The 12887-nt window shown below is 43.8% G+C and overlaps 2 protein-coding genes across 2 annotated transcripts in view; both read left to right on the forward strand.

Annotated features, from left to right (window-relative positions):
• LOC146576956 (protein NLRC3-like) overlaps nucleotides 1-12887 on the forward strand; it is a 91426-nt gene that overhangs the window by 68637 nt on the left and 9902 nt on the right. The window lies entirely within an intron of this gene.
• Nucleotides 8994-10976, forward strand: LOC146576959 (protein NLRC3-like). Its single transcript, XM_085268184.1, has 2 exons — nucleotides 8994-9048; nucleotides 9178-10976. The coding sequence occupies exons 1-2, from the start codon at nucleotides 9012-9014 to the stop codon at nucleotides 10974-10976; spliced, it is 1836 nt and encodes a 611-aa protein (XP_085124310.1). The 5' UTR covers nucleotides 8994-9011.

A 12887-nucleotide genomic window follows, 5' to 3' on the forward strand; every position in this document is an offset into this window, starting at 1 on the left:
CTTTTTCAGATTTCTCTAAAAGTGTGTGTTCATTTGTTCCATCCTTCACAACAAACAACAGCTGACAGACACACATGCACTCTGTGTCACTTCACAGGGGCTGATGAAAGTGGACACAGTAAAGGGAGAGCTGGACCTGCTCTACACATCCTGCACTCTGTTAACAGACTTTATTCTGCAGCATCAACAGATAAAAATATATGAAAATTAGTGATGGGACGTTCTGTATCGAGGCTTCGGAGCGTGTGTCGAGTAATGGAGGGGGCGTTTCCGCGAAGCGCGTATCGAGGCTTGCTTCATTTATGGGAGGAGCTGAAAATGATGACGTCCGAAGCCTCGCTGCCCGGCTGTACCACGTGACTGGTTCATGAAGTGGTTCGAACTTTGCCGCGAGATATGACAGCGATATAAACCCCTCAGACTTCATTCAAAAATGTGGGTGTTTGATGGAGAGTTGTTAGTGAGAGTTTGGAGACAGTTTGGAGGTTTATGAGAGTGAGGAAAGTCAGGAGAGAATGGAGCCAGCTAAGAAGAGGAGGATGTCCTCCCCTGTGTGGGAACATTTTGATCTTATTCCTCCCAACAAGGTATGTAAATTTCTACAGAAGATGTATTTTCATGATACTGATGGTGCAATACAATTTATGTTAAGCTGTCTTGACTTTTGTACAAGGTGAAGTGTTTGCTATGTGCCAGGGAGCTGGGATATAACAGCAACACCTCATCCATGCTTAGGCACTACAGAGCTTTGCATGAGAATAAGGGGGACACCGATCGTGGAGCAAGACCAGGTGAGCCATCAAATGCAATGATAATATAGCATGCTGTAATGTTACTAAATGATATAACAATATTATACAACTGTTATAAGTTACGTGTGTGATATTTATATTTGTGCTTTATCTTTATTGTCTTTCCTCAGGAGAACAATCTCAAATAGATGAAGACCTGGTCAGCATGGTGATTGAGGACTCCCAGCCATTTAGCATTGTGGAGGACAAAGGATTCAAAAGATTTGTTAAATCATTAAATCCTAGCTATGTTCTCCCCACTAAAAAGGTCATAAAAGCAGTGAAAATGTAGTTTTTACAGAATAAAATGTGAACAGGCAGGACTGAGGCTCAAAGCCTCAGTGTGTAGCTGTCCATACCTCAACGTTACAAAAGCACAACCACTGTCCACACCCCAACCACACCTCACCTCACAGTAAATGATCATTTCCATTTCAAGCATTTCCAAATAATCATTTCCCATACTGCCACTATAAATATACACAGTATACTGCCATCACTACAATATACATGTTTTACACACTCCTTTTGTTGTTGACATTTACAGGCTGTGTGCAAAATGCCACACTCTTCAAATTCATGCCAGCTATTATTTTTACGTCCAGTAGGTGTCCTGCTAGAGCAAATGAAGCTTCATGAAGCTTCGCGTTGGGGTGAACCAATTGGATGAAAAGCTTCAGTGCTTCATGGGGCTTCATCTGCCCATCACTAATGAAAATATAGAAACGTTTAACATTGTGACTGTTCACATTAGTGAAGCTGTTACTTTGCTGCCAGGTGGGAAAAGAAGCCTAAAGCTGAGTCTGATTAAACATCTGCTGCACCAGAGAGTTTCATGGCCCTGCTTTATCCTGTGCTTGCTGACCACCTCGTCCTGAAACCTCTTCATCATCCTCACAGTTGTGTGAAGAAAGAGGGAAGCAGGTGGAAACCATCTGTGCTGCTGTGTTCACTTGTGTGTGTGCGTCTATGGTCATATCTAATGTGTACCTACAGACAAACACAAACACCTGGCATTGCACAAGAGTCTCTATGGAGCAACCTGCAGATGTCAGAGATGTGATTAGAGGGTAAAGTGGACTAGTGAGAGCATCTATGTTGTTGTTGTCTGCTGGGGGACAGCATCAGCTCCAGAGATGCATCAGGATCAGCAAACTAATCTGCAAGGCTGCAAGTGTCACTGAAGGAGTTTGAGTCAGTGAGGGACTCAAACTCACACAGCTGCTCAAGAAGGCTCAGCAGCTGCTGTATTTCCTGAGGAGGCTGAGGAAATTTGGTATGTTGGCCAAGATCCTCAGCAGGTTCTACAGCTGCACTGTGGAGAGCAGCCTGACAGCTGCATCACTGCATGGTACGGCAGCACTACTGCAAACCGCAAACGCCTGCAGAGAGTGATAACAACTGTGGAGAAGATCATCAGGACCCCGCTGCCCTCTCTGCAGAGCAGCTACCATCACAGAGTCCAGAGGAGAGACACACCTCTGCCCTCGAGACGAAGGTTCAGAAGTGTGAAATGTAGAACATCCAGACTCAACAACTCCATCTTCCCCACTGCTATCAGACTCCTGAACAGCTGACCGACCTCAAACTGCAGTTTGCACATCAGGTCACTTTGCACACTAAGTTCATTTTGCACATTAAACTCCATGTACATCCATGTACATCGACATCTGCAGACCACACGTGTCTTCAGTTACTTATTTGTACTTATTTGCAGTTATTTATCTTTTTATTTTATTTTTTTAAGTTATTTCTTATCCTTATTTTATCTTTTTATTTATTCTTATCTTGTTCTTTTAACCATTATCTAACTTGGCATTGTGCACGGTGTGTTTAGATTCAGTTTAAATTCAGGGACACGGAGCCCCTGTTGATCCTCTACCTAATCACACGAGCCACGGTGTGAGAACGGGTGTGGGTCACAATCAGCCAAGGTTTTGGGTGAACCCATTGTGAGATCTAGCCCCACCCCATCATGTGATTTCCTGTGATCAAATGTCCCAGGATGTAAGTGGGCGTTAAGACGTCCAACTCCCTCTTCAAGCAACTTAAAGAAGTCCAGACGCTTTTCTTTCCAAGCTCCTTCAACAACATCATTCATAGAACAACTTCCAGCTTCTTTTGCTCGGCTACAGTTTGGATGGATTTGCAGATGCAACAAGACTAAAATGGTTAGGGTCAGGAGGTCAAAGGTCAGAGCTCCTGTGGGTCTGAGGGCGGCCTCACGCTGGAGAAGGATGAAGGAGTCTGACCTGAGCCAGTGTTTGACATGAACACATCAGCACTGCTGTCAGTGAGCCTAACGACAGCCGTTAGCATCATTTCAGTGTTTCAGTCATAAAAACACTTCCTGTCACTGTGGTGGTTACAGTGATCATCATGCAGTTTGTGCTTTGACCTCCAGAGGGCGACAAATCAGCACAGACAGAGAGCTCCATTCAAACTTTGCTGCCATCAGGAATAATTCTTCAAATATAATCATCAGTGTTTGAGCAGTTATGATATCAGGGACAATCTAGACATGTGTGACAATACTGAACATGTCACATGACACACCTCAAACATCATGTGATCCACTCTCAGTCTGCACTTTCATTCATGACTTCAACAGGTTGAAATGAGCTTTGAAGAAACATTCAGTGAAATAAATCTTTCATGGATTCATGTGAGCAGCAGATGAACTTTGTACCAACAACATCTTCAATAACAGAGTCTGAATGAAGCTCAGATGTTGATGCTGCTCACTGATTGGACACTTGCTTTCAGCTCTGCTCTCAGTCTTTACTGCACAGGTGAAGGTAGAAAGTGTGACTGGATCTATAGACTGGAAACAGAGAAACATGCTGAACATTTGAAGCTTTGCAGCAGAAATGTTCATGTTACAAATACAGCAGAGCTGATCTGGGATCAGTGTGTTCACACCTGCAGCTACAACAAGGTTTCATCAGAGCTGCTTTTCCACCATCCCTGGACTCGCACCAGTTTGCATACAGGGAGAACCGGTCAACCGAGGATGCGATCGCCACAGTGCTGCACACATTACTGAAGCACTTGGAACACAGGAACACCTATGCACGGCTCCTCTTTGTAGACTACAGCTCGGCTTTTAATACCATCCGGCCATACAAACTCCGTCCCAAACTCCACCAACTGGGACTTAACTCCTCTCTGTGCAACTGGATTGTGGACTTCCTCACTAACCGTAGACAGAGTGTCAGAGTGGGTAAGAACACCTCTTCCACCCTTGCGGTCAACACCGGTGCCCCTCAGGGGTGTGTTCTGAGCCCTCTGCTATACACTCTCTTCACCCATGACTGTATTTCCTCCTGCGCGTCCAATCTCATTGTTAAGTTTGCAGATGACACTACAGTGCTCGGACTTATATCCAACAATGATGAGACAAACTATAGGACAGAGGTGCAACAACTAGAGTCATGGTGCCACGACAATAACTTGGTCTTAAACACCAAAAAGACCAAGGAGATCATTGTAGATTTCCGGAAGAGGGGTCATAACAACCATCTGCCTCTCTTCATTGGCAGTGAGGCGGTGGAGAGGGTGAGCAGTTTTAAATTCTTGGGGGTAACTGTGACCGAGGACCTGTCCTGGGGCAACCATATCACCTCAGTTGTACGGAAGGCCCAACAGCGCCTCTACTACCTGAGGAGACTGCGGAGCGCACACATTCCCAGATCTCTGATGTTGAACTTCTACAACTGTGCCATCAGCAGCGTTCTGACGTATGGATTTCTAGTGTGGTTCCCCAGCTGCACCAAGGCCGATCAGCAAGCACTCCAGCGGGTGGTGAAAGAAGCTGGCAGAATTATTGGAACAAGTCTGCCAGAGATCAGTAATATCTTCCCCACTCGCTGTCTGAGGAGGGTGCACAGTATCCTGCGGGACCAACATCACCCTGCGCGCCACCTTTTCCATCTGCTGCCCTCAGGGAGAAGGTACAGGTCTATACAGGCCAGAACATCCAGACTGGCCAACAGCCTGTATCCACAGGCTGTGAGGCTCCTGAACTCTCTGCCCCCCTCTCACGGACAATAACCATATCCAACTTCTTAATAGCAATGAACTGGTCTGCATTGGTGCATCATATCTTTATTCTCTTCCCCCTCCTGCCCCCCCCCCCCTCTTTCTTAAATAGATAACTATCATATCTGATATCATATCTCACAGTACAATAATATTGAATGGGTTGCATTGTTGTATTTTGTCATGTTTCTCAGGTCTTTGTCTGAATTTCTACGAACATTATTGCTAAGGATTGTCTTATTGCATTGGAGTCACACTGGGTTAAATATGTACACTTGGGTTTTAAGGGGTATTTATTATTTTCTTCTTTTTTTTGGGTTGTATGGAAGCCCCAAACGCAATTTCATTGTTCTTGACAATGACAATAAATAAATAAATACTAAATACTAAATGTCTCCACACGTCAGCATGTGAACTTTACTCTGACTCAGTCTGAGCAGTCAGACGGCATATTTTTAAAGTTAACACATCAGCACACACAGAGCTGAGCCCCTCCCACCTGTGCTGAGTTTCAGATGGAGCCCCGCCTCCTTCCAGGAAGCAGCTCACCTGTGTGTCCGTGTTTAGTGTCCAGGTGTGGAGTGGAGCTTGTTGTTGGTGTGTGAAGAAACTGTAAGTTTGCTTTGTTTCCTCCTTTAACAGTTTGTCTTTAGGAACTTTACTGTTTGTTCAGCTCGTGTTTGATTTCTTCACACAACAAACTGTGTGTGTTTGTATTTCCGGTCTCTCCATTAAAGTCAGTGTGTAATGTTTCCTGGCTAACATCAGCTGTGTGCAGCTTAGTTCAGCACAAATCTGCCGCTCCATAGTTCACGGTAACGGACTCACAGCTGGACCAACGAGGCCGAGTGTGTCCGCCACTCTGAGCTACGTTCGTGTTTGTGTACTTGTAGTTTGTACTTTGAGTTCACTCAGAGCCCACAGAGGACGCAGCGTACGTGATGACGTCACAGCCCTTTACCTCCTTTACTGTCACTGTGATTAATATTTACACACGAGACACCTGCAGAGCTCTGACGCTGAGCTAGCACACAGCATGCTAACGCTAAGCTAACACTAAGCTAACACTAAGCTAACACTAAGCTAGCCAAGAACCCAGAGTGAGTTAAAGCTGAGTAAACACTGACCCCAGACCAGCACCGTGATAAAGTGAGCTGCTGCTGCTGAACTTGAACAGGTAACAAAGTGATGAGCAGTCAGGCTGCAGGTTTCTACCTGTTCATGTTTCTACAGTAGAATCACTTTGAAGTGTCTTTGTGCTGTTTCATCTTTGATTTGTGTTCATAAACACTCAGAGAAACATCACGTGACCTCATCAGGATCTGTGTTGGTGTGTGGGGCTGTACCTCAGCTTTATGTTGTTACATGCTCATTTGTTCATTTCACACAGTAACATCAAAGTAATGTTATGAGGAGTAATGAAGTAACGTACTCCATTACTTTTAATCAAAGTGTTCTGTGTAATATGTGTAATAATGACTGTTTTGAGTAATGACCAACACTGATCACAACAAAGAGGAAATGCCTCCAACATGCACAAACATTTGAGCCACAACATGCAGTTAATGTGCACAAATGTCTTTGATATGCTGCTCAGTGATGGTGGTGACTGTCAGAGCAGAGCTACTGAGAATCAATAAGTAATATCAATGATGGGATCAGAATCACTAAATTCTTCTCATCCCTGTCAGTATCATACATGTGCTGTATAATGTGATAAATGTAGAGGTGCTGGCTGTTCTCTCACTCTGCTGTTTAGCTGTAAAGGACGCCTCCCTGCCTTTGTCTCATTCATGACCTTTAATAGTCTCTTCTAACATGCAGAGATCTGTATGATCTGTTTCATGGAGTCTAACCAGCCTGTACAGGTAACAACAACAGTCACTGCATCACTGACACACAAACGTCATCTCTGTCAATAACAACATTCATACATGGAATAAAAACACATCAGTGGATCATTGCTGGAGCTGATGTTTGTGCTCCTGGTGCAAAGGCTCTCAGTTTCCTCCTTGAAATAACATCAGTGGTGGGTCAGCGACATGCTTTCTTTCCCTCTCAGGTTTAAATATCTGGGACTCTCCACCGTTTGGTTTTAGAGCTGAAGAAGCTTCTCAGATGAAACGTCTTCCAGAAACTTAAAGACGTCTCTTTTCTCTCCAAGCTCCTTAGATCACATGACCTGGATGACTGAACCTACAGACATATTGACCTGGTTTCATGGTCACATGACAGGTCAGAGGTCAGCGACTGTAACTCAGTTCCTCCTGTTAATGTGAACTCACTGAGTGTTTGTGGTTTACCTCTCAGACTGACTGAAGACGATGATGGAGGAAGAGGAGGACAGAGCAGAGTCTGCAGGGTCCAGCTGTCCGTCTGTGAGGAGTGACCGGTCCAAAGGTCACCCTCCAGCCTTCAGTGGTGAACCTGGAGCAACGAGGTCAGAGAGCTGAACTCACTGAGTAACAGAAATAATTCTGCACTGACATTATAATCAGTGTTGACTCTGGTTGATTGTCTGACTGTGTTTGTGAGCTGAGAGGAAATGAAAATGAGTTTGTAACAAAAATCAGTTTTGTCCAGTTTTCCTGTAAAAAGCTGAACTCTAATCTAAGAGGATGTTACTGACAGGAAACAGCTGCATTATCTGCAGTCTGTGTGATCACAGCTGCTTCAATCATGTTTGTGTCTGCAGAGGTCAGAGGTCACAGTCTGAAGGGTCAAGCTGTCCGTCTGTGAGGAGTGACTGGTCCAAAGAGCTAAATCCACACTTCAGTGGTGAACCTGGAGCAACGAGGTCAGAGAGCTGTGATGACTCCTTTACATGTTTGTGTTTCCTGGATAAATATGACCTGAAACATCCTCAGATTGTTACAAAGATTCATTAAAAAGAAAACAATGAAAGAGAAAAGATCCAAATGTTTGACTTGGTCATTTGCTGTTTGAGGACAGTGATGCTCATATCTGTGGGGAAAGTGTGACCTGAGTGGGTTCATGTTTGTCTTTAAAGAACAGAGCTGCTCTGATTCTCTTTGTGTCTGATCTGTTAAACAGTCTGAGAGGTCACACAGAGACCCAGCAGCTAAAGCCTGGATCATACTGGCTGCTGTTACTCCATCAGGACAACACTGAACCACAGTGGTGTGGATGTAGTGGATAAATCCCACCATACTGATGCTCAGAGTTAACCACAGGGAACAAAACCAGATGTTACCTTCAGATTGTGACCTTTGGAGTGGACGATGCAGATTTCAATAGAGAATAAATGTTGTTGTTTTTCAGCTGTGAAGAAAGAATCTAATTTTCTGAACTTAAGAATTTATGATGCTGGAAACAACATGGAGACTATAACACAACATTTCCACTGTGTTCATAGAATGAATGTAAAACTGTCAGACATTCATTAAATATGCAAAATGTCTACAGAAGCATCAGAGGGTCAGACGTGAAGCACTCAGTGATTTTGATCAAATGACTCATCAGTTATTGATCTGTACTACACTGATCTACCACGTTAGTAAAGCTGGTGTTCTGGTGGTGGAGGGAGACTCGGATCATGTTCTGGTTTTGGAGCAGTGATCTGCTGATGGTTCAGTTTGATGAGCTTCTTCAAAATCATCCCTGACATCACCACTGAAAGGACGTCCATGAAAACAGACTGAAAATTACTGATATGTTCACAATCTGAGAGTTTAAAACTTGACAGACTTGATTCAGATGAAGTTATTTGAGCAGAAACTCCTGGATCTTTATCCTGTGTTGATCTAATCCTTCATGGTTCCTCCACAGAGTGGAGCAGCAGAGCTCAGAGGTTCCCAGTGGTCAGTCTGCCCAGCAGCATCAAACACAGCTGGACTCCATATTTATGGTCTGTACATGTACAACAACTACTGTTACATCTGTTCTGTTCACAGTCATCTCCATGCTGCTCTTTGTAGACCAGTGGATCGTCAGTGTGTCCAACATGGATCTGATGTTTGGCTCCATGATTTCAGTCTGATTGGCTCATTCATAAATATTCTGTTCCAGCTGCTGGAGGACAACATCATCACTTTTGTGAAGAACGAGCTGAAGAAGATCCAGAAGGTTCTGAGTCCAGATTACCCAGAATGCTTAGAGAGTCAGAGGAGCAGCAGCAGAGAGGCGTTTGTGAAGATCACAGTGGACTTCCTGAGGAGAATGAAGCAGGAGGAGCTGGCTGACCGTCTGCAGAGCAGTAAGAGGATTTATCTAAAGATTTAAGCTGCTGGATAAATGAGACATTTTCCAGAGATGGAAGATGGAGCAACATGTTTTAAAGATTAGTTCTTTTTGGAATTGAGTGTTTATTTTTCTTCTCATTCAGAACTTCAAGCTGCAGTTTGTCATCGTAACCTTAAATCCACCCTGAAGAAGAAGTTCCAGTGTGTGTTTGAGGGCATCGCTAAAGCAGGAAACCCAACCCTCCTGAATCAGATCTACACAGAGCTCTACATCACAGAGGGAGGGACTGCAGAGGTCAATGATGAACATGAGGTCAGACAGATTGAAACAGCATCCAGGAAACCAGACAGACCAGAAACAACCATCAGACAAGAAGACATCTTTAAAGCCTCACCTGGAAGAGATGAACCAATCAGAACAGTGCTGACAAAGGGAGTGGCTGGCATTGGGAAAACAGTCTTAACACAGAAATACAGCCTGGACTGGGCTGAAGACAAAGCCAACCAGGACATCCAGTTCATATTTCCATTCACTTTCAGAGAGCTGAATGTGCTGAAAGAGGAAAAGTTCAGCTTGGTGGGACTTGTTCATCACTTCTTTACTGAAACCAAAGAAGCAGGAATCTGCAGCTTTGAAGACTTCCAGGTTGTGTTCATCTTTGATGGTCTGGATGAGTGTCGACTTCCTCTGGACTTCCACAAAACTACAATCCTAACTGACCCTAGAAAGTCCACCTCAGTGGATGTGCTGCTGATAAACCTCATCAGGGGGAAACTGCTTCCCTCTGCTCGCCTCTGGATAACCACACGACCTGCAGCAGCCAATCAGATCCCTCCTGACTGTGTTGGCATGGTGACAGAGGTCAGAGGGTTCACTGACCCACAGAAGGAGGAGTACTTCAGGAAGAGATTCAGAGATGAGGAGCAGGCCAGCAGAATCATCTCCCACATCAAGACATCACGAAGCCTCCACATCATGTGCCACATCCCAGTCTTCTGCTGGATCACTGCTACAGTTCTGGAGGATGTGCTGAAAACCAGAGAGGGAGGACAGCTGCCCAAGACCCTGACTGAGATGTACATCCACTTCCTGGTGGTTCAGGCCAAAGTGAAGAAGGTCAAGTATGATGGAGGAGCTGAGACAGATCCACACTGGAGTCCAGAGAGCAGGAAGATGATGGAGTCTCTGGGAAAACTGGCTTTTGATCAGCTGCAGAAAGGAAACCTGATCTTCTATGAATCAGACCTGAAAGAGTGTGGCATCGATATCAGAGCAGCCTCAGTGTACTCAGGAGTGTTCACACAGATCTTTAAAGAGGAGAGCGGACTGTACCAGAACAAGGTGTTCTGCTTCATCCATCTGAGTGTTCAGGAGTTTCTGGCTGCTCTTCATGTCCATCTGACCTTCAGCAACTCTGGAAAAAATCTTCTTGAACAGAAACAAATAACCTCCAAGAGTTTTAGCTTTTTAAACCAAAAAGAATCTCTTCACCAGAGTGCTGTGAACAAGGCCTTACAGAGTCCAAATGGACACCTGGACTTGTTCCTCCGCTTCCTCCTGGGTCTTTCACTGCAGACCAATCAGACTCTCCTACGAGGTCTGCTGACACAGACAGGAAGTAGCTCACAGACCAATCAGGAAACAGTCCAGTACATCAAGAAGAAGCTCAGTGAGAATCTGTCTGCAGAGAAAAGCATCAATCTGATCCACTGTCTGAATGAACTGGATGATCGTTCTCTAGTGGAGGAGATCCAACAGTCCCTGAGATCAGGAAGTCTCTCCACAGGTAAACTGTCTCCTGCTCAGTGGTCAGCTCTGGTCTTCATCTTACTGTCATCAGAAGAAGATCTGGATGTGTTTGACCTGAAGAAATACTCTGCTTCAGAGGAGGCTCTTCTGAGGCTGCTGCCAGTGGTCAAAGCCTCCAACAAGGCTCTGTGAGTAAATCTGTGATCATGTTTATTTTTAAAATGTTGATTAAAAGTGGTCATAGATTTCTTCCATGACAGATCCATGTCCTAAAACCATGAGACAGCGTAGTTGTATAGTATAAAAGAAAAAAGGAGAACTTTTGACCACAATATTGTAACTTGAATGAACTTTTGATACAGCCTTTAAACATAAAATTTATGAACAGAATCGGTGACAAAGGGCAGCCCTGGTGGAGCCCATCACCCACCGGACTTATTACTATCCAACGTATTGCCGGCTATGCCAACCAAGCTCTTGCAATGGTTGTAAAAGGATCGAATGGCCATAAAATGTTTCTCAGTTTTATTATTTTCAGTCACATCTGTTTTTGATTATTAACTGAATATTTTAAAATTCAGGCTTTTTATGTTATACAAAACATCATATTTTCTTATGATGTCTTTTATTGATTCTGAAGGAATAGTTTTCATCAGTATCGCAGATACCAGCCTGAATTTTACTTTGTATTGGATCAGAAAGGAAATCAGTGGCATCACACATCACTTACAGCAACTTCAGTACCACTCCATTTTAATAAACTGGGGGGAGGTGCACCAAGATTCAGTATGAGATAAAGAATTATTTTTAACTGTAAGGTTGGAGAAATCTGTTGTTGGAAATTGGAAGAACAGGTCATCTTAAAAATCACTGCATTGTAGTTTTATTCAGGCCCCTTCAATCTGTGATCGCTGTTGCTTTGCATTGTAAATTCTACTATTACAAAAGTCACAAATATTAGTGTATGTGTGTGTTGTTGGGTAATAAACCAAAAGAACAGAATCTACCAGCACCTCACTGATTTCTGCTTAAAAACAATAAAAAAGCAATAAAGCTCTGATTTGTTTGGTTGATCTTGTCTCCCTTCCACCTTGATTTCAGACTGAGTGGCTGTAACCTGTCAGACAGAAGCTGTGAAGCTCTGTCCTCAGTCCTGAGCTCCCAGTCCTCCCATCTGACAGAGCTGGACCTGGGTAACAACAACCTGCAGGATTCAGGAGTGAAGCTTCTGTCTGCTGGGATGAAGAGTCAATACTGCAAACTGGAAACGCTGAGGTCAGATCAAGCAATATCAATTTTTTTTCATCAATTAACATCATTTAATCAATTTCATTTGGAAAAAATTAACAGTGTTTATGTTTTGTTTTTTTAATGAATCCATCCAAATCACACTAAACTGCCACATTTGTCTTTTGTAACATGAGGCAATAAGGATTCCAGCATGTCCTGAAACAGTGTTGAAATATTGTAAATGTAGTAGCTCCTCATGGCACCATGAATATACTTTAACACAAGTGTTTCATGTCTTCTTGTCATCCTTTCTTCAGACTGAGTGGCTGTAACCTGTCAGACAGAAGCTGTGAAGCTCTGTCCTCAGTCCTGAGCTCCCAGTCCTCCCGTCTGACAGAGCTGGATCTGGGTAACAACAACCTGCAGGATTCAGGACTGAAGCTTCTATTTTCTGCAGTGGAGAGTCCAAAGTGTACAATTCTCAGGTCAGGATTCAGTCTTTTCTGATGATGATTTAAAACCTGAGTCAGGTCGATAAATGGCTTACTCATTTACAACAGACATGATTTGTCAAATCACCTTATATCTAACCCAAAGGTCCTGTGTTTTACTACTTTGATTTTTTAGTAAAACACAGGACCTCTTAATATTTATCTAAGAGACCATATATAATTTTTTTCCCTGGATCATGTGTGTACCCTCCTGGTTGGAGCTCCAGCAGCCTGTATCAGTGAATGGGACTTTAAATGAAATTGCTGCCCCTGTCAGGAAGAGGTCTGAGTGACACACAAAACAGAAAATATGAGCACTGCATGTGTCTGAGGCTACTCAGATACAGACCTGAATGAGACACTAACTTTGTCTCTGAGAGAT

Source organism: Mchenga conophoros, linkage group LG3, assembly GCF_057382185.1.
Source record: "Mchenga conophoros isolate Kocher_MC1m ecotype Shallow Benthic linkage group LG3, M_conophoros_male_GT1.1, whole genome shotgun sequence".
In the NCBI taxonomy this organism is placed as follows: Eukaryota; Metazoa; Chordata; class Actinopteri; order Cichliformes; family Cichlidae; genus Mchenga; species Mchenga conophoros.